Consider the following 21,376-nt stretch of genomic DNA (forward strand, 5'->3'; position numbering starts at 1 on the left):
GCGTTCAAAGCATTATTCAACAATTACGTATTTACTAAGAAATGATAGGGTTTTCCATGAGAGGGGTGGAATAATAGTTGTTTTGCTGTGCATATATAAATATAATATAAATAAATATGAACACTCACATTACTCTGTCGAGATGATCGTTTCGATGATCTTTTATGATATTTCAGAAATATCTTTCATTATTACCAATATACATTTTATATTTGTCTGAAGACTTTCCTTGTCATTTGTATGAATTCTTTCAAATTCCTATATAACTTCAATCATTAGATAATGTACCGCAATTCTTTTGTACAGTTTTAATTCAGTCTTGGTTTGTCTTTCTCTCCTCCACCCCCCCCCCCCCCCCCCCCCCCTCTTTCTATTATTTGATGTGAGCAGGACAGTATGGAGATGAACAAATTGAATGTGTTCCATTGGCATATTGTAGATGACCAGTCATTTCCCTATGAAAGCAAGGTTTACCCTGAGCTGAGTCGTAAAGGTGCCTTTCACCCAACGTATGTTTACACCCTGGAGGATATTGCTGAGTTGGTGGAGTATGCCAGGATGAGGGGAATCAGGGTTATGCCCGAGTTTGATACTCCAGGTGAGTTAATCCAACTCAATGGTAACATTGTCCCATCAAAATGCCTTCCTTATAATTTCTTTTTAACGATACCTTTGCAAAAATGTAAAATAATGAACACTGCCTTCAAGGACATCCAACTTGTTTCAGTTCATAGATGCATGTTATAACACCCCCATTCTTCTTTGTTCCAATTAAAGTAAAGGTCAGTTCAATGAGATTCAAAAACTTCATCATTAATTACTGATCGTGCAATGTTGACTCTTATTCACAATTCATATATTTTTCAACTAGACAAGAGAATTTATTTTACCAAAGGTTATTATATTTTCTCCTATACATTTTTTTTTCCATACCCTAGGTCACACCTACTCCTGGGGTTTGAGTAGGCCAGAACTACTGACCCAGTGCTTTAGTGGCAACACCCCTGTGAAGGGTTACCTTGGCCCCATGGATCCAAGTAAGAACTCCACCTACCGGTTCCTGTCCACCTTGTTCCAAGAGGTGATGGATGTATTCAAGGACCAATTCCTTCACTTGGGCGGTGATGAAGTACCCTTGGGATGCTGGTAAGCCTTTCCTGATGATGATGATAATGAACACATTAAGACACCTGTTTTGATTTCAAAGAGCAAGAAGAATTGGACATGGTGATCTACAATACACATAATGGCCTTTGTATTTGTAGTACTGAGAATGTTTGTTATTGCTCATCACAGCATTTTCAGGGCATGCACCCATGTTACAATACATGAACGTCACAGTATAATGATAATGCACACACATACACACACACACACATATTGCATTTTAATGTGACAGCTGGGCACCTACAAGATGCGATGCTGATAAGCGGTTTACGCCTGCATTTATTTTTGTCCAGTGCCCTTTGTATTTGGCCAAGCATTCAAGCTCAGAGAGACTTTTGTTTTCTCCGTCCATGAAAAGGGAGCCCTCTGGATAGACTGAGGCTCTTTTGGTGAGGGCCATAAGAGTACGCCACACTAGATAATATTTAATAAGATTGCTCAAGGTGCCAATTCATCATAATGCCACATGAAGGTGCATACAAAGCTAAATAAAGGATATAATGGGAACCATTTTCAGTCAATCAAATATGTTCTCATATTTTTTTCCTAAATGTTGCTATGGTATGGTATTGCATTTTGTTTAAAAAATTGAAAGAAAGATCCAAACAAAAGGGAAACCTGAGAAAAGGTTTCATCAGAAAACTTTTTTGTAGCCTTTCAATTGGTACTGTTAAGAGAAGTTGATAACTTGAGATTAAAGTTCTAGAAGGAGAATATTTTAATGTTATAAGGTTGCATAGATATGGCGAAACAGATTGAGATGAGATTTTTTGGTATGTTTTTTCTATTTTAATTACCCTTGTTATGTCGTAAACAACGGTTGCTTTGACAATATTTTTGGACAAAAAAAAAACATTGTTGACACAAGGCATCTCTGAATTTTTACATCGATTTACAATAGGATAATTACTTACCACACATTATAGTTGTCACATATGTTTACAGCTAAATAATTAAGAATACCCTATGTGCACATGGATTGGGCCCAAGAACCTTTCAAAAAGGTCAAAGCAACCATTGCACAAAGTGATGAGAATGAATCATTAAAAACTAGTTGAATTTTCACATTTAAGCTCTTAATTCATTTTTACCAACCCATAGGCAATCCAATCCTGAAGTGATGGCCTTTGCCAATGAACTCAGCCGCAAGAACCAGGAAAGTCTAGCCAAACAGCCTTCTCTGAATCAACAGCAGCAACCACAGCAGAACTACAACAACTATGGTGGCTCCTGGAGTATGTGGTCGGATGAGATCAAGAGGGTGTATGAGTATTATGAGAACAGGTGAGAACAATAGATCTTTAGACGAAGCAAACACTTTCAATCTTGCCGTAAACTGTAGAAGAAAGCTTAATAAAATGAGTTGTCAAGCATTTGGTGTCACAAGCATGATGGCTTAATTTGTTTTGTTGAACAGCTCAATGAAAATATTATTATTAATTAACAACCTGCCACCGATGCTGTAGAATCAGGATGCCTCCAAAAATCTAAGAGCACCATTTCCTTCTGTGTGACAGATTTGTAACATCAGTGAAAATGAAATGTTATCTGTTTGTTGTTCTTTTTTCTTGTATTCATTTTATTTTTTAAATTTATTATTATTATTTTATTATTAATATGATTATAATTATTGTTATTTTTATTATTATTATTATTAATATTTTAAAGTATATTATGTGTCGTGTAGTAATTTAATTCTTTACGAGACGACATTCCACATAAGCTCTCTGAAGCACTTTATTATTTCATTCCTCATCTACTTTCAATCACCACAATCGCTCCACAATTCAACTTTTTCTGTCAAGCCTTTACAGTACACTCTAACACTTGACAAACAATACACCTTTGTTCCAGACTGATCAAGTTGTTGAGTGACATTGGCCACAAGCGTAAAAACGGTGTGAGGTATATCATGTGGCAGGAGGTCATAAACAATAACCTACAGGTAAGGATTGGTGATGTGATTTCCAATAGACCTTTGATGGAACACTGGCTCACAACGAAAGGGAGGGGGGGAGGGGGGGGGATACAATACTGTCCATTTAAGGGGATGAGCGCACATTAAAACCAGTTCACTTGATTTCCATTAAAACAACTAATATTCTTTTATTGAACCCCTACCAACACCCTTAAATTTACCGAGCTAAGATGTGCAATGCAGAATGGTTTATGTGGATATGATTACCATATTGGATTTTTTGTTCATATTTAACTGGTATGTCCTTAAACTTAAGCATCAGCAAGCAAAGAGCCTTCAAAAACAGAAATAATTCGATAAGTGAAACGATGTAGAGAGCGCTTTTATTGATGAAATGTTTCAGATTTTAAAAAATTTTGGTTTATAAACAAGGCAGCTATATTATTTTTCAAAAAGATCCTAATATTTGGCTTAAAAGTTGACCCCAAAAAATTTTTTTTAAAAAGAATAAATATCTGGTGTTCAACAGACAGTTTAGACCATATATGATATACAAATATGGTTCTCCATAGGGGAATGAATGAAGCATTATAAAACACTTTGAGGAGGATGAAAAAAGGAATGTGCTATATAAATATGTATTGTGACAACGTTTTTACTAGATTTGTTTATAGTGAAATATTTTGTGTGTATATTCCTAGCTCCCCAATGACACGATAATCCAGGTATGGATGGGAGATATGGGTGACGTGATGAGAGCCACCAGCCTGGGCTATAATGTCCTCTACTCTACTTGTTGGTACCTGGACCACATTGAGTATGGGACCAAATGGCCCAAGTACTACCAATGTGACCCTGTCGACCAGAGCTATGGTAGGTGGCTCTTGTTCTTTGATATTACACTGTCAACATTGATTTCATTATTGCCTATGCTTTTGTTGTTTTTTTTAAAATGTAAATTAATAGTGCTAGTTGTTTCATTTGTCCACTTGCTTGTCATGTCCAATTTGTTTTTTGGGGGTTATGCTTGTTTTGTTTCGTTTTTTGTTGTTGTTGTTTTGTTTTTTAAAATTTGTTTTGTTTTATTTTTTTTTTTTTGTTTTTTTTTTTTATAGGGGGGAGGAATGGTTATTTTCCGATTTTTAAAAAACATACACTTATATATGGTGCCATATTGACACCTGTCTTTGTCAACATTATTATCATCATTATCATCATCAACATCATCATCATCATAACCGCTACCACCAATATCATCGTCATCATGACTTTGGCTAGGTCCTACAACTCTTTACCCAGACAAATATTATGATGGGAACCCGATTGAAGAGAAAACAGAAGGTGACTACCCTGATTTGAATTATAGTTATTTCATTGAAAACATTTTCTTTTGGTTTTAGTGAAGTATTTTTAAAATGTTGGTTTGTATTGGCCTTTTTACATTTCAGGATATACGCTTTTTGTCTTTTATTATTTATTTGTCTGTTTGTTTGTTTTGTTCTTTGGGATTTTGGTTTATTTTAAAAAATTACTTTATTTATCTATTTGATTGCTCAGAGATGTCCATTATGAAAATCACGAATTTTTAATGTAAATCTGGTGTCATTTTATGAAAAATACGAATTTTTTTTTTAATTGCACATTTTTTCAATTCTCCTTTTTTTTTAACACATTTTTTCATCCCAAATTACTCATTTCTGATTTTTGAGGTTGGCACCTTTGGATAATAGCATGATGCTGTTGGTATCATACAAGGTGTCCATAACGCCTCTCTGTTAAATAACATCTTTAACAGAAAAACACTGCAACCAATATACTTTAAACAGGACTTATGAATACATAAATGCTTTATATTTTGTTTATCATTATCTTTTACTCAATGTGCCTCAATATAGTTGCCATGGCTACCTGCAAGCAAATCCAATCTATTTTCGAGTTATTTCCGTGTCTTTTGTAGCTTTTGTGGCATGATGGATTCAATAACAGCTCTTTTATTTTCATCATTAGCGTGCCAACATCTGGTATAGGAGCTGAATAAACTATGTCTCTGATACTGATAGGAAAAGTCATATAGAGAAGTGTACGGTGACCTAGGTGGCCAGGCAATCAAGTCCATCTCTCCCATTACATCCGTCTACAAATGTGTCATTTAGATATTTGCAAACCACCTGTCTTCAAGGTGGAGGAAGACCATCTTACTGAAAAATTATCTATGACCGATATTCATAAAGCTGGGATGCTGCATAAAATTCTAGAATAGCTAAATAGACATTCACAGTCATATTTTGCATAGCAAAGAAAAATGGGGCTATAATTCTTTTGTGCATCTGCCAATACCAAACACTTACTTTGTGCCTCAGCAAATTCAGAATATCCATTTCTTTGTTGTTTTTAAAAAGTCGTTTTCATGTTCTGTTATGGTCTGCTAAACTGGGCTATAAAATGTTGTTGAGCTATTTTGTCGATTTTGTTTCATGTAATCACAAAGAGAATTTTGACGCACTGTTGTGATTCCGAAATAGAAGGAGGGAAAAATGAGGTCTTTTAAGTACATGTTCATTTTGCTAACTTTAGTGATGTATTGACAGTCGATGACTTATAGGCATAAACGATGACTTTTCCTTAGAAGATGGTGGAAACCAAATGCCAATATCTAGAATGGTTTTAGAATAATAGGTCTATAAAATCAGGGAAATACTTTATGGTCACCCTGTATAGTTTAAAGATTATCTTGATTTAAGGAGTTTTTTTTACCATTATACTTTTTTTTTGTTAATGTTAATCTTGATTTCAATAGATATGTTATATTGGTTTTGTTTTTTAGATGAATTTTGTATGTTTGTAATGTTTTTATCATATTTTTGATGTTTTCTTGGATTTTTGTATATTATCTCAAGAATGAAAGTGAGTGACAAATGTTTTTAATATGTGCCAATTGTTTTAGCTTTTCCAATCAATATTTAATATTCGCATTTGTTTGCACCTAACAGAAGCAATTTAGATAAAATGTAAAAATTAACTTCTATCGAAGATTTAAATATCACAAGATTCTTTGTTTTTTTCAAAACATCATGTTATGACCTCAAAGTGTCACAAGAGTGTCTGTTTTTTGTAAAAGCATTTATGGGGCACCATGGCTCAGCGGTATGGTCTTTGTTTCATACCCGAAAGGTACCGACTTCAAATACCCGCCATGTTCTGTGGCTTTGAGTAAATCACCTCACCTTATCTCAGTTTGTGGCGCTGTGCTGCGGCTGACACCTGGGTTATTACTTGGAATAGAGCCTAGAGACAATTTTCCCCTGTGGGATGAATAAAGGGATTTTTAAAAAACAATTTTAAATTATCTAGTTGAAAGATCTTTGAGGTTGGAAAGGTTTTGTGGTGCCATGAATCGGTCATTGACCTTACCTTACCTTGTGTTTGTCTTTGATCCCAGGTTATCATATAGACGAGAAGAAGGTGTTGGGAGGAGAGGCAGCCTTCTGGGCAGAATATTTCTCCAATGAAAATCTCATTCCTCTCATGTGGTAAGTTTTGTCTTTTGAGTTATCCTATCATTGATTTTTATTTATTTACATTATTTATATATACATTCATTCATTTGTTTATATATGTATTTATTTATTTATTATGTGGTATTTTATTATAAAGAAAGTATAATATATTGACCTTTAACAGGGAACTTTAGAGTCATTCGCAAGTGAGTTATTTTTTGGGTCTTACTTTTCAAACACCAAGATTTACCAATTTTCTTTCTTTGTTTTCTTTTTTTTTATTTAAATAATTGGATTCCTACATATTCTGGTGGAAAGATGAGATAATATATAATTGCAGTGTTCTCCCAATTCGTATTGTGTTTGTGGGGGGTGTGGCTTCAATAGGCTACATCATTGTAGATTTTATTTCTCCTTCAAAGCTTTTAGGACACTTGGAGCCAAGAGTGTGTCCCAATTTTTAGAAAGACGAAATGGGCAATAACAACCTTATGGTCAGTATTCAGGGTTCTGGCTAATTATAAAGTACTTTTTGCTAATCTTAATTAAATCTAGCTGTCCCATTGTCGTGACGATTTGAACCTTTTTTAGTACATGAATCTATTGAGCCATTGACCTCCTCCCCCAGCCCTAATCCCAAACATTTCAAATAAATAAGGTGTTTTGGTTCAATTGCCAATCTTTTCCCCATTTAACAAATATTTCTTTTTTTTTTCCCTGTACAACCAGGCCCAGAGCATCTGCTGCAGCAGAGCGACTTTGGAGTAATAAGGAGGTGAAGAACCTTGACAAGGCAGCCGAACGTCTTTCAGAGCATAGATGCCGCATGATTAAGTAAGGAATTTGAGTTATGTATTATAGTGGAATAAAAATGGTATCTCAGAACATAGACAACAGTACATCAGAGCTATAAGGCCCATAGAGGCATGTTTGTTCAGCTTTCTCTCACGTTAAACAGACAGTAAATATTCATTTACTACCATTTGGAGAGGACACTGGTACGAAATAATATTTAGTCATCGATCTGGTTTTTTAGTAATGTTTTTATTGTTTTTTGTTTTTGGCTGAAGAAGGGTTTTGAGCCCAAAATGTTCTGTGTTTGATATATTGTTCTTTTTTTAAGCTGTTATTTTATTTTTGATCATTATTTTACTTTCTGACAAACTCAGCTGTGCAATCAATGGTGAGTGAAACTTGATAAGAACAATATTTGGATTCATACACTTTGTCATACATTATTTACCAGAATTTATATTCACATTCATAGAGTTTTTAAACAAACCACTGCTGCTTCTGTTCTATTCATCTGTCATTTCTGACTGATATGTCAATAGTTGGGAAATAAATAGATCTGAAATGACACGAGTATTTTTGTGTCACTTGTCACTCAGGGGAATGTTTATAAAGAGTAGTAAGCCTAATGTCTTTATGGCTTGAATCCCAGATAAGACAGAGATGTTTCTAAATAGGATAATCATTTGCACTTCTGAGTGACAATATCATAAGTCTTGATAGATTATTAAATAATGTACAAGAAATTAATTACTTTTATTTAGATTACCCCATGTAATCAGAAAGGCAGTTTCACTAAAGACTGATTTAGTATCAAAAGATATTTGTTAATATGATAGGTCATATTTTAACTTGGCCATGCAGGAATTTGCAGTTCAACTTGATCTTGTTCTTATAACTCGAGATCTTTTTTTTAAATTGAACCAGTGCCATCAATAAATTTGCCCTTTCCCTCCTCTCTGTAATATTCATTTTGATAGACAACGGCTCCCATAGTGGGCATGGAGGTACTTGCTGTGTCTTTTACCACCCTATGTCTGTTTTCCAGTTGCTTTCTGTCTTTGTCTTGGAATGAGATTACTTGGTTTTGTCCTGACCCTGGCTGGAGTCTGTGGCTGGGAGGAAAATAGTCGAATGTATAGTTATAGTTTTGGGAGATGATATTTTTCTCCTTGTAAATCATCTCTCTGTTATGCACTGTATTATATGTGATTTGTAAAACATTTGAGTGTGTCCCTTTTAGTGGGGACCTGTGCTGGTGTCTGGATGAGACTTTTAGTGATCTCAAATTATGTACTTTGATACTGTGCTCTTGGAATCTACACCTGTTTCTTATTTGAACCAATTCCTCTTTGTCTTACCTTTTCTTGGGTGCTTTAATTGTAATTCTAAAACTTTTTAATAATAATAATAATGATATATACTTAATTCATAAAAAAAAAGGGAAATTCGTTTACAGATGTGGCATGCATAAAAATGTATAAACACAAAGTTGAGAATCTATGGCGACAATGTATACATATATATCAATAGCAATACTTTATATATATTAATTTGATAAATTGAGATAAGCCATACCTCTGGCCTTTAGTCCGAACTTGTGTGTGTATATTTAAAAGATAGTAATTAATTAAAATCACAGTTGCGCGTTAAAAATTTGTTTTAACACCCCATTTTCCTTTTTACTGGCGCTGATATGACCTTAATGTGTTGCAAGCGCCGTAAAACCCTTAAAAACAAACAAAACATAGACAATGGAATCCATTTACTAAAAGTTACAGCCCCCCTGATATATTACTTGTTTCCATCTTGTATATATTTTCACACATCGCTGACTGTCTCTCACCAGACGTGGTATCAATGCAGGGGAGATAAGTGGTCCAGGCTACTGCCTCCATTCCCCACCAAAACGCCGTCTATTTAATGACACCATTGGATGCAAGGGAGGGAACTGTAGCCGTCTACACAACTTTGTGGAAATTGAAGACATCCAGGTTCATCTCAGTCAGAGAGGAGGTGGTCTGTCTGAGTGTGGCAATGTGAGTTGATGGCCACCTAAATATTTTATTCTTTGAAATTGTTGTATTAACTTGAAAGAATGGTTCAAAAATATTTGGCACGTTTCTAAAAGGGTAATTCCATCTTCTATAATATGTAGTATAACAATTTAATTGGAGGGATATATTATATGTGTGTGTGTGTGTGTCTATATATTACTATATTTTTCCCTTGAAAATAATGGATTTTTTAAAGAATTCAATAAGGCATAAATCAACAATTATATTCACTTTATCCTTCAATTTGGTCTTTAAGAAAATAAATAAAGAAAAGTTTATTTCCTTCAAAACTCAAATTTCCTTTACAATATAAAGGGAAAGACAATAATATTTTTGTTTTTCTTCATCCTTTTCCAATAGGTTTTCAGCCGCGGCGACACCAGCGTGCTGATCCTCCTCACCCTGATCTGTCTGTTGATCTTATTCATGGTGACACTCACTAGGTCATCACCTCGCCTTGGTCGCATGAGGCACTGCAAGAATCGCAGCATTCTACTGGTGTTTGTCTTCTTGTTGATGATCTACTTCCTGTGTTACACAACCATAGGTCTCAGAGCATTTGAGTTTTCTGGGTCCATTCATAAGACGTTTCAGGTAATTTGAATTGGATGTGGTGATTGGGGGGGGGGGGGGGGGGGGGGGGTCACAATAACTCGGTAGATAAATCACCTCACAAGGTATTTCATGACAGAAAAATAGTATAATCTATGACTTCATGAGACTCGAACCTTTACACAATTACCTTTTTGTGGCGATGATGATTGGTTGCAGAGGAGAGGATGGGGCGAAATAATATGGGATAGGAAAAGAAAAGTCAAAGAAGAGAATTTTTTTTTAATCTGGGAAAAAAAATTGAAATAGAGATGACATACTACTTGCTCTCCTAGTTTTGATTTTTAATTGGAAAGTTGTTAAATGCTTGTAAATTACAAATAACATTTTTTTTCCCATGATAGGAGATTTGAATATCATCAATTCCTTCCCACCTTAATGTGGCTGACGTATATATATATATAATATATATATATATATATATATATATATAATATATATATATATATATATATATATATATATATATTATGTTATGTAACTTGATCTTCCAACTGGGCACATTGTTTTGATTTCAAAATAATTCACTAATTATTACATGATACATAATGGTATTTTATGTATTATTTTGAAAGACGGTCGACCAACTTGAACAATAAAGTTTTGCTTTGTTCTTTTTTAAAAACAAACAAAGATAACAACTTTACATATAGCATTTTAAAATTCTTGCATTTGTGTGTGTGTGTGTGTGTAATGGCAATGACATCTTTTCAGTAATGAACATTTTGATTTCAGGAGGACAAACGAGGTCAGGGTAAAGATGGACTGGACGGGTTTCAGGACTCAAAGAGATTGATGTCCTAGCAACAGCATCATACAGAGGCCATAATATTGTACAGTGGTAGTCCAAATGATCATGATAATTATAAAAACTATATTGATAATGTTATTGATTGACACTAACATGGTATCCCATTTGTCCTCGTTGTTGAAATTGTTTTGAGGGTTTTTTTTGTTTTATTATTGTACCGTACATGGTCCCTTTAAATGGAATAAAGGTTGTCTGAAATCAGGGTATACAATGTATTGTTGTGATTTGGTTGAATGAAAATGATAAAGAGATCATCATACAGAGATTTTGCAATGTCATCGATCCATTTTCAATAGTATTGGAAGAGTGTGTACAAGATCATATTAAAAAAAAACATTTTTAGTTTAAGATTTATTTTGTAAGAATTCAAAGAGAACAAGGTGTGCAGTATGATATAATCTGTTTGGTTAATAGAGCGCATGGTTTTGGATACCATTGCATTATTTATTTAATCTGAGATATATAATTTAAAAGAGCACGATTTGATCAAAACTAATTATTTGTTCTGGTTTAATGCAATGATGAGACAAGGAAGACAACAGCTCTTTCAAAAAGTTGGAGAGAATCGTTGTCATCTCTGTCATGTCATCCTTTCCACAATTCCCCGTGAGTCAATGTTTGACAGGCAAGCTACTTGGTCCGATGGGTCACCCTTGTTTGTGAGGGATTGTTTTCATGTTTTTGAAAATGACATTCATCATTTTACATTCTCTTATTTAAAAAATAATAACAAAAGTAAACCTTGAGAGCCTCAAAGGCCTCTGGAGCTGGAGTGATACCTGGTTACTATTCTCTTATCAAAGTGATTTATTCATTGGTGAAATCCCTAGGAGTCTTAGTTGTTTTTTTGTTTATTTTTTTTATATACTGTTTTAAAATATTAATGTTGAAAACACCTTTTTGAAAGCTCAAACTTTTGAAACTGTCAAACTTCTTTTCTTTTTTTTTTCATCGAGATAAGAAGTGTCTCAACATATTACTTAATGTCCATTATGATTTGGCACACTGATTTTTGTATCAATATTCTTTGACCATGTTCAAACCTTGGAGGTTTCTGTAGACAGAATCAGACAATTGTATTGTGTCATTACCTCATCATTGTCTTGTTTTACATTAATTTTGTGTTAGAAAAAGAGCAATCAATTGAAAATACTTAGTATTTAAAAAGGAAGTGAATGAAAGTTGGCAATGTTTTCTAGAAAATTTGTGTATGGCAAGAATCATTTTTATTTCTGATGTGTATCATAGTGATGATAATAATGATAATAAGGATACATCGACATTATTGTGTAAATCTTTGTAATCGCATGTTTATGGAGAAATCTAGATCATATTGATTGATTGATATTATGTTGGCTTTTTAACACTGTCATTTGAAACTTGATTAAATTGCGAAGGTCTAAATAAATACGAGATTGATAATAAGAGGATTGAAATGGTTAGTTGGAATGACATTTACAAATTGTGACCCAATGCTGTAACCGATTGGGACTTCAAAACTTGATTGAGTCAACAGCAATGACGTGTGTGTGTGTGTGTGTGTGTGTGTTTGTGTGTGTGTGTGTGTTTGTGAATGGGATACATCTAGAAACGTTATTAGTGCTTTCCATTAATGTTGTATTGTATCATGATGAAAACATATAGACATGTTTGTGATATTAGGACAAGGTGATGGCAGTAGGATGGGTAATGGTCTTATCTTATGTATTCTTTCACTTTACGACTATTATTATCGTTATTGTATTAACTTATAATAGTCCTGCCACTTGCACTTTATGCCACTGAATTTTATTTCAGACCTTTTTCTATTTTTTTTTTCAATCTAGTTAGATTTTTATGACGATAATGATAAACAAAGACATTAATGTGATTTTCTTTTTCATATGTATATACATATATATTATATCTGATATATTTACTTACACTGTTTGGATGAAGAGTTTTTGTTTACAATCCATGGAATAGTTATTGCATGATTGAGTGTGATTTTGTTTGAATCTGTAAAGAGGGATGAGTGATGTGTAATAACCCTGTGTACGCTTTGAATCTTTTCCTGCAAATGACAAAAATTTGATTCCTCTTTTTTATGTTGTATTCTCCAGCTGTTGGTGATCAAGATTTTCAACTATTTACTGTGCAAAATGGTGGAAGAGACTGTTTACTTTTAATATCGCAAATAGAATGGTTCATGTTTTTAACAATTGCATGTGGTACCTTTTTCTTTACATTAAAAAAAAAAAAAAACAAAGAAAGAAAGAAAAATAAAAAAGGATAAAGAATTAAAGTGCACGAACAAAGACTATTATAATAATTGAATGTTTATTTAATTCTCCACAAATCATTCCAGATAGTTTCAGGCATTTAGAACAAGACGTTCATTATCAAGTTGTCACTAAATTCTGTCCTGATCAAATTTTGTCATGGCCCCAATGTCGTATTCTTTTTCTTTAAACAAAAAAATATATATTTCTTGAGTGTCTTCATATTCCAGGTTATTTTCAAACACAATCTGAAGATCTCTTTAATATTTCACCTTGAAATCTCTTCATTTAAATGTTTCTTATTCCATCGCAAAATGAGAAATTATATATATATATATATATTTATATATAATATAAGTTTCAAGGCTTCAGACACTTTTCTGTTTCATAATCCAATATAGACATCATACTTTTCAGTAAAACAGATCTACTATTACATTACAAGGTTTTAAGCTGAAGAGCAAACGGTAAAATTCCTTTGAGTTAACAACAACACCAACTATTAATCAAATAGGATAGTCTTGTAGTATTTCTATACCATGGTGTCAGGCTGGGAAAGAGGTAATTTGTGTTGTAATGTTCAGGGTACATTGTAGTCCATACCACTTCACTTGACTGAGGCAAGGTTAATTTTCTATTGCTATCGATGTTTAAAGATGATCTCGTCATTTTCACATTTGATTGTCGATGGCATATTGTATGCAAAATATCAAAGCATATAGGAAACCTTTCTTAATGACTCTCTTTGAACTGGGTGGGGATCCTGACCTCCCATAGCTGGCAGGGGGGTACATACTGTGTCTTCTATCCCCTTATATCTGTTTTCCAACATGCTTTCTGTCTTTGTCTTGGAATGAGATTACTTGGTTTTGTCCTGGTGCTGGCCGGAGTCCTAGCTGGGAGGGAAACAGTCAAATGCATAGTTATTGTTTTGGGAGATGATATTTTTTTCCTTGTAAATCATCTCTCTGTTATGTATTATTATTTTTATTTTGAATGTATAATGTAAGCATTTGAGTGTGTTCCTCTTTGTTTGATTTTGTGCTTGTGTCTGGATGAGACTTGTAGGTGATTTCAAACTAAGTACATTGGTGGTATGATCTTGGAATCTACATCTGATCCCTATTTGTTCTCAGTTCCCCTTTGTCTTACTTTTTCTTGAGTGCTTTAATTGTAATTCTAGAACTTTTTACTATCCCATTTTCTTCCTTTTTACTGGCGCTGATATAACCTAAATGTGTTGCAAGCGCCGTAAAACCCTTAAAAACAAAAAAACAAAAAACTCTCTTTGAAGAAAAAAAATGTTTCGATCATAACTTATTTGACATATTGATAACTCACTCAATGTTCATATTTATTTTTAAAAGACTGTTATTGCACTTCAAACGAACATGCAGAACAGTCAAGTGGGGAAAAAAATCCAATAAAAACAACAAACAGTAATAACAAATATGAATATCCCTGATGGTTGTCACACAACTAGTTACTGACCTTGCTCAATATTGCTTGATTATGAAGATGAGGGGCTGCATCTCTCAGCCACCAGCACTAATGAAAACTTTGAAATAATGAAATTACCTAGCGATTCACAAGAGTTATTCTCCAATTCACTGGCTGTAACTTTCCTCACCCAGCTCAAATCCCTTGCCCCAGCCCCCATATATCTTAACTGTTTTGATATTTTTGAGAATTTGGTCTCCTTAGCAGTGATGTATGCTGGGAATGATTGGATAACACTTGTGCTCATTAATTAGAGAACTGTCTGCCATCTCTATCTAAGGGCTTCGAGGTCAAGGCAGGCTTGTCCTATGTCATGAAAATGCCACATCTTTTAGAATGTCACCATGAAATATCCTAATATTAAGAAAAAATGGATATGAAATAACAGCCTCAAAAAGAATGAAATAATAGACATGGAATGCTTCAGGCTTTATTCCTTCCTCAGAGAGCAACAAAATATATATTTGGTGATTATACCTGGTGTAAAGCTTGTAGGTAATGGACCAATGTATTTATGAACCTATGGTTGAATAATGTTATCCAATCAAAGCTGACCATTGGAAAATCAGCTAAATTGGAATAATTTGCCTCTGACAGTTTTTTGTACTGAATTTCTGTCATCATGTCTACACACATGTAGTTGTAAAATGTATGATGATAAAATGTTAGATAAGCAATTTACTCATGCGCGGTCATGATTGATTGTGTAATATTCAAATTATAATGGTCACCTGCTGAATTGGTTCATTTAGAATAAGAGTAAGCATGCTGTTCCAATTTAGTACATCCAATCATCTTTATGTGTCAGCTGAACTGCCCATGAAAGATGCCCAGGCAGTGCTCTAATTGAGTAATGGTGTTATTATTATTCCTAATTACTCATCTATGTTTCTGATTTGTACAAATCTTTGCTGCATGATATTATCTCTATGGTTATTGTGTTTGATATTGTCACTTTAAAATAAAGTGGTCTCATTATTGATCTGAATCACAATTCCAGCATTTAACATAAGGTTATATTAACTTATGAGATGAAATTACAGTCTGGCTACGCGTCATAAGTTGTTTTCTTTTTGTTATATTTCTATCACAATGTGATGATGACTCTTATACAGTTTTGAATTTATTAAAATATTTTTTTAAATGATGGCAGTCGTGTTATATGACACGAGTAGGGATGGTACAATTATGTTGCTTTTATGAAATGTAAGTCTGTAGTATCTACAGTTCTTTGCCCTCATCATACATTAGCTTTTATATGGAGGATCCTGACCGTAATATAGAGTGTTTTATTTTATTGGGGGTTTTGTTTTTTACCCTTTATAACTGCCGGTTTGTAAAATATCCGATTTAAAATCTAACAGTTACTTTTCTCTTCACTGAAAAACACACATTCCGTCTGTGAACGTTTAATCCCTGGCATCTTTGATTTGTTAACGAAAAACTTTTTCACTATACTTCATGAAACCAAAAACTGGATCAAAGAGAATTAGTAGAAAAACCACTCATTACAATTGTACTAAAGTGTCCCATCTTGTTTGAAAACACTTATGGATGGAAAATTGAAATGAAAAAGTGAAGTATTTTTGTTTTTTGTTTTCTTGGGGTTTTTTTTGCTTGCTCTCTCTCTCTCTCTCTCTCTCTCTCTCTCTCTCTCTCTCTCTCTCTCTCTCTCTCTCTCTCTCTCTCTCTCTCCTCTCTCTCTCTCTCTCTCTCTCTCTCTCTCTCTCTCTCTCTCTCTCTCTCCCCCCCCCCCCCCCCCCGGAAAGATTGTAGAGAAAGTACTAATGTGAGAGAAAAAAATCTGAAAAATTGTATTTGATTCAGGGGCAGAATGTGAAGGAATTTTCAGTATTTCCTTTGACTCCTAAAATTAATTTGTTGTTATAGCCTGCCACACTTTGATTCGTTAATATAGTTGGTCACATGAAGATATGCTTGCATGCAAATTTCCATCAAAAGTATTTAATTACTTAATTTGATACTTAGCATTTTTAATATGTGTTCTTTATTCCAAATTGGAATAAGTTACAAACATATATTTCTAAATATAAAATTTATGTTTATTTCATCATTTACAAATGACATAAATAAAAGTAACATTTTTTTAATGTGAAAAGGGTGAGTGTCTACTTGGCAAATAACAATTAATATTGTATTCATGATGTAATTATCAAAAGTCCTTGGTTGGTTTTTGTTGCAAGTTTCTTCTGCCTTTTACATTCACAACAAAAAGTGTAATGTTGAAGAAATCATTTTATTACTGTCATATTTTTTTGGACTCATTACTTACTTAACGTGTGCTTATTTCCTACCTTTGATTGAGACGGTTTGGTTAGTATTGTTGTCTGAATGCCATGTACGTCCATCAGACTCTCACCAGAACTCGTGTAACTCAGCGTCTCAAAATGGAATTATAGCAGGGAGAACTACAATGAAATTCACTTAAAATCAACACTCTCAAAGTCAACTTCTGCTCAATGTCAACATCTCTATTTTGGTCCCACTTTTTGGGGTCTTTATCTTAGTGTCAGTGCTCTTAACTTTTTTTTGTCTGCATCTCAGACATTTTTGACGTCATATCAGATGTTCATGTATGTCTGGAAAAAATCTTTTTCTTTTTTTTTTTAGCATAGTCTCTGAGTTGGGGAACACTTGGTTGGAAAATCAACGTCATCATGTCTTATGTCAAAATTGGACACTTGTGGTCAATTGCATGAACTCCATAAACTCTCCCAGTTTTATGACGTTAGTCTAGACAGGCGTCATTGAACCATTTCCCCTTTGTCTTATTTTTTCCTCAAGTCCTTGTAATTGTACATCTAGATTTTTTTACTATTCAATTTTCTTCCTTTTTACTGGCGCTGATATGACCTAAAAATGGGAAACAATCAACTACAGAATGTGTGTTTAGTTGGGGGTTTTTTCTGGTATTTCCTCCATTGTGAAGACCCTTTATTCTTTTTTGATAACTGGGTGACCTGACCTCCCATAGCGGGCAGGGAGGTATCTGTTTTTCAGCATGCTTTCTGTCTTTGTCTTGGAATGAGATTACTTAGTTTTTTCCTGGCCCTGGTCGGAGTCCTGGCTGGGAGGGAAACAGTCAAATGCATAGTTATTGTTTTGGGAGATGATATTTTTTTCCTTGTAAATCATCTCTCTGTTATGTATTATTATATTTGTTATTTTTTAATGTATAATATAAGCATTTGAGTGTGTTCCTCTTTGTTGGATTTTGTTCTTGTGTCCGGATGAGACTTATAGGTGATCTCAAACTAAGTACATTGGTGATATGCTCTTGGAATCTACATCTGATCCCTATTTGTTCCGAGTTCCCCTATGTCTTACTTTCTCTTGGATGCTTCAATTGTAATTCTAGAACTTTTTACTATCCCATTTTCTTCCTTTTTACTGGCGCTGATATAACCTAAATGTGTTGCAAGCGCCGTAAAACCCTTAAAAACAAACAAAAACAAACTTTTTTAATAATCATAAGTTACAACCAGTCATAACTACGGTGAAAATCGGACGAGATTGATTTTTCAGACTTTTTGACTTTAGCTTATTAAGAGCATTGAAGTGTGTTCCATTGATAATCGATAAAGTCAACCAATCTCTCTGGGCCAGTGATGTTGGCTTTATCAGGATTCCACTGTAGATTCCACAACACTTTGAAGTCAATCACCAGTCAAAAATATAAAACTCTTGGATTGTCCAAAAATATCCCAAGCATAATTTCTCCTCTTATAGCTAAGTCGTTATTTAATACCAGATTAGTTCCAATCCCAGGTTAATTCAGTACCAAGTACATTGCAATATATTTTTTTGATGAAAGTAAACTTTAGACCGACTTGAAATAATTAGACATTCATTTCATTCTGCCTTGGTCTTATTTGTCGATTGAGCTCTAGGTACTGATACTGTAATTTTTGTGGAGAGCAAGGATGGGTGGGATGCATCTTCTTATACTCTGCTACTGCATACTATATCTGGGCATATATGTTACCGTATTTACGTCAGTCTCCTGTGAGGAATAATAATGGTAGTCGCATGAGCTGCAAAAGCTTGTATATACCATGTAATCTTACATGGTCACTCTGCTGTAAAAAAAAATTGCTTTAGCTTGATATTTATCAATATTTTCTTTATTCCTGTCATTTTTTCATATATGTGGTTACCTGTTAAGTCTCTTTGTGTGTGTGTGTGTGTGTGTGTGTGTATGTGTTTGTGTATTTGTGCATAATATGTATGTTTGTCTGTGTTCGCGTGTGTGTGTGCATGTGGTGTCCTGTATATTTTTAATTAATACACACAACAATATGAATGGCATCAACAAACTTTTTATTGTTTAAAGCTTGCGTTATTGTTGCATTTTCATGAACTGTATTGTTTGTTTTGCTTCGTTTAGCATTTATTTATATTAAAAGTAAGCAGGTTTTTGTAATGCAGGTTCCAGTGACTGAAGCTATATAGAGATGTGTGTATGTGTGTGTGTGTGTGTTGAGATGTATATTATATATCTGGACAAGTAAGTTAATTTAGGTGGATGCAGATGTCTGAGCATGCATGTTTGCGCATGTATGTCTGTCTACTTATGAGAGGAAGATTCTATGAAAGTAGATATAGATAAAAAAAACTGATGGATTGGATATAGAGTAATGTCATAGACGTGTCCAAGAGATAAATGAGGAGACTGAATAGGTGTCCAACTAGATTGGTATTGTCTTCCTATTCATTTATTATGGTTGGAATAACAAACAACTGTCTCATGAAATGTTACCTACTTGATGGGGTCTTCTGACCTCTCAAGGTGGGCGGAAAGGTCACATTTGCTTTGTCTTCTATCCCCCGTTGTCAGTTTTTTCATTCCATATTGCTTTCTTTGGCTTTGTTCGGAATTGAGATTGCTCTATTTTTGCCTGGACCTGGCATGGAAACTGAGAGGGAAGCAATCAAAAGTAAAGTTAATTTTTTGGGTTTTTTTTTGTTTTTTGTTTTTTTGAGAGATAACATTTTTTTCTATGTAAATCTCTTTGTTATGTACACTTACTATATTATAGTTTTTGCTTTGAATGTATTGTATGTATTTTATATATATTTGAGTGTATCCTTCATAGCGGGAACCTTTGCTTGTGCGGGGATAGGACTTTTAGTTAAAATAGGCACATTGATGTATAACATGTGGATCCTCTATTCCCTATTTGAATCAGTCCCCATTGTCTTATTTTTTCTTTGGTACTTTAAACTTCAGATCTACCTACAACTTTTCCCTTATCTTCTTCCTTTTTACTGAATTAACCTAAAAGTGTCAATAGCACCATAAAACCCCTAAAAACTAAATACAAAGATTAACTACTGAATTAGTGTTTCTATCCCAATTTGGTATGTGGCAATATATAGTGTGTGACCCATCACCTCAACATGGTATGCTTATTATGGTCAGGACTATCTGGGTAAGAACCAAATAATGTTTGGTTTATCTTTTGGATACACACATTGACAGTTCACCGACTGACTGAACTTTGCTGTTTCATATACCTGAAGAGCTCATACTCATACACTGAAGCAATTTCACACCATCTAAAACTGTCCTTTTTCTGGGATCAAAGTAGTCTTGCCTGGATTTTGGTATTCTTTGATTTTGTAAATTCTTTTTTGCTGAAATGGGAAGATAATGACTAAACTTTAGAGAGGAACGCGTCAAATGGAATCATTCCAAGTCCAAGCAGCTTGACTTAATATTCAATTTCCATCATCTTGTTAATCTTGATATGAAACCATAAGGAAATGGTTGGCATATGTTTACAACTCTACAATTGTGGCAATATATGTGGCGTTTACAATGTCTGCGTGTGATAAAGTATCCATGAATGGAGGAGGAAGCAAAAACTTTGGACGGTACAACCTTAAAATGTAAAGAATCTCGCTTCTACTTAGATGTTGTCACTGACTTATGATGATTATATAAATATCATTATTATTATTATCCATAGGGTTTGGTGTTTTCTTTATGATGTTATTAAAAAATTATTTTTAATAATAAAAACAATAATGTAACTGAAAAATGATCATGATCAATGTCTATATAATATTGTTATGACCCGATATGGAATCAAAACCTTTAACGTCTATTATATAATATAATTACTCTTAATAATTTATTCATAAAATATTTGTTTGCATGTTTAACTATCAGTTTTTAAATTCTGGGTCTCCACATGTCATTTAATTTCAATTTTCTACACGAATGAGATGAATGGGTTGATTGAATGGGGTGAGTAAGCCAATGATACAAATACCAACACTGACTATTTATTTTGAAATTGTTCTGTTCTGTTGTTATAGCTTCTTTTTCGAATTTGAAATGGGTATCAAGTGTTCTTTTGAGAACATGCAAGGTTTTTTAAAAAATAGATTTTTAAATTATTTTTTTTTTAAATCTGATTGATTGCAAAAGGGTTGAAATTGTCATAAGTATGGGTAACTATGATATTGTAGTTTTTTGTTTTCTATACTGAATTACATGTTGATGGATGGCATAGAATGTTATATAAGTTATATAAAGTAAAGGACTTGCGCGGCTAACCGTCAAATACAAAAAAAAAAAAGTAAAAATATACATTTCTATCTGCAAACAGCACACAATATGAATTATTGAATGCAGTTATCCCATTCTTTATTCAAACGTAGATTTCCATTTCAATTGGTTCGTGTTACAAATAACAATAACATGCAATTCTTTAGACTGACAACCTCAGTGT

General features: G+C 33.7%; 1 protein-coding gene across 3 annotated transcripts in view; it reads left to right on the plus strand.

The window, feature by feature from the left end:
• Nucleotides 1–13,123, plus strand: part of LOC144977155 (uncharacterized) — a 115,664-nt gene extending 102,541 nt beyond the window's left edge. For all 3 annotated transcript variants that reach the window (XM_078922021.1, XM_078922022.1, XM_078922023.1), the window contains 10 exons: nucleotides 391–598; nucleotides 939–1,146; nucleotides 2,269–2,451; nucleotides 3,022–3,112; nucleotides 3,787–3,958; nucleotides 6,525–6,615; nucleotides 7,312–7,416; nucleotides 9,224–9,413; nucleotides 9,792–10,025; nucleotides 10,779–13,123. In XM_078922021.1, coding sequence (XP_078778147.1) covers nucleotides 391–598; nucleotides 939–1,146; nucleotides 2,269–2,451; nucleotides 3,022–3,112; nucleotides 3,787–3,958; nucleotides 6,525–6,615; nucleotides 7,312–7,416; nucleotides 9,224–9,413; nucleotides 9,792–10,025; nucleotides 10,779–10,847 — 1,551 coding nt within the window. In that variant the 3' untranslated portion in view covers nucleotides 10,848–13,123. The remainder of the gene's footprint in view (nucleotides 1–390; nucleotides 599–938; nucleotides 1,147–2,268; nucleotides 2,452–3,021; nucleotides 3,113–3,786; nucleotides 3,959–6,524; nucleotides 6,616–7,311; nucleotides 7,417–9,223; nucleotides 9,414–9,791; nucleotides 10,026–10,778) is intronic.
• The last annotated feature ends 8,253 nt before the right edge of the window (nucleotides 13,124–21,376 follow it).

The sequence above is a fragment of the Berghia stephanieae genome, chromosome 7, assembly GCF_034508935.2.
Source record: "Berghia stephanieae isolate SIO BIC M18660-M18661 chromosome 7, UCSD_Bste_1.3, whole genome shotgun sequence".
Classification (NCBI taxonomy): Eukaryota; Metazoa; Mollusca; class Gastropoda; order Nudibranchia; family Aeolidiidae; genus Berghia; species Berghia stephanieae.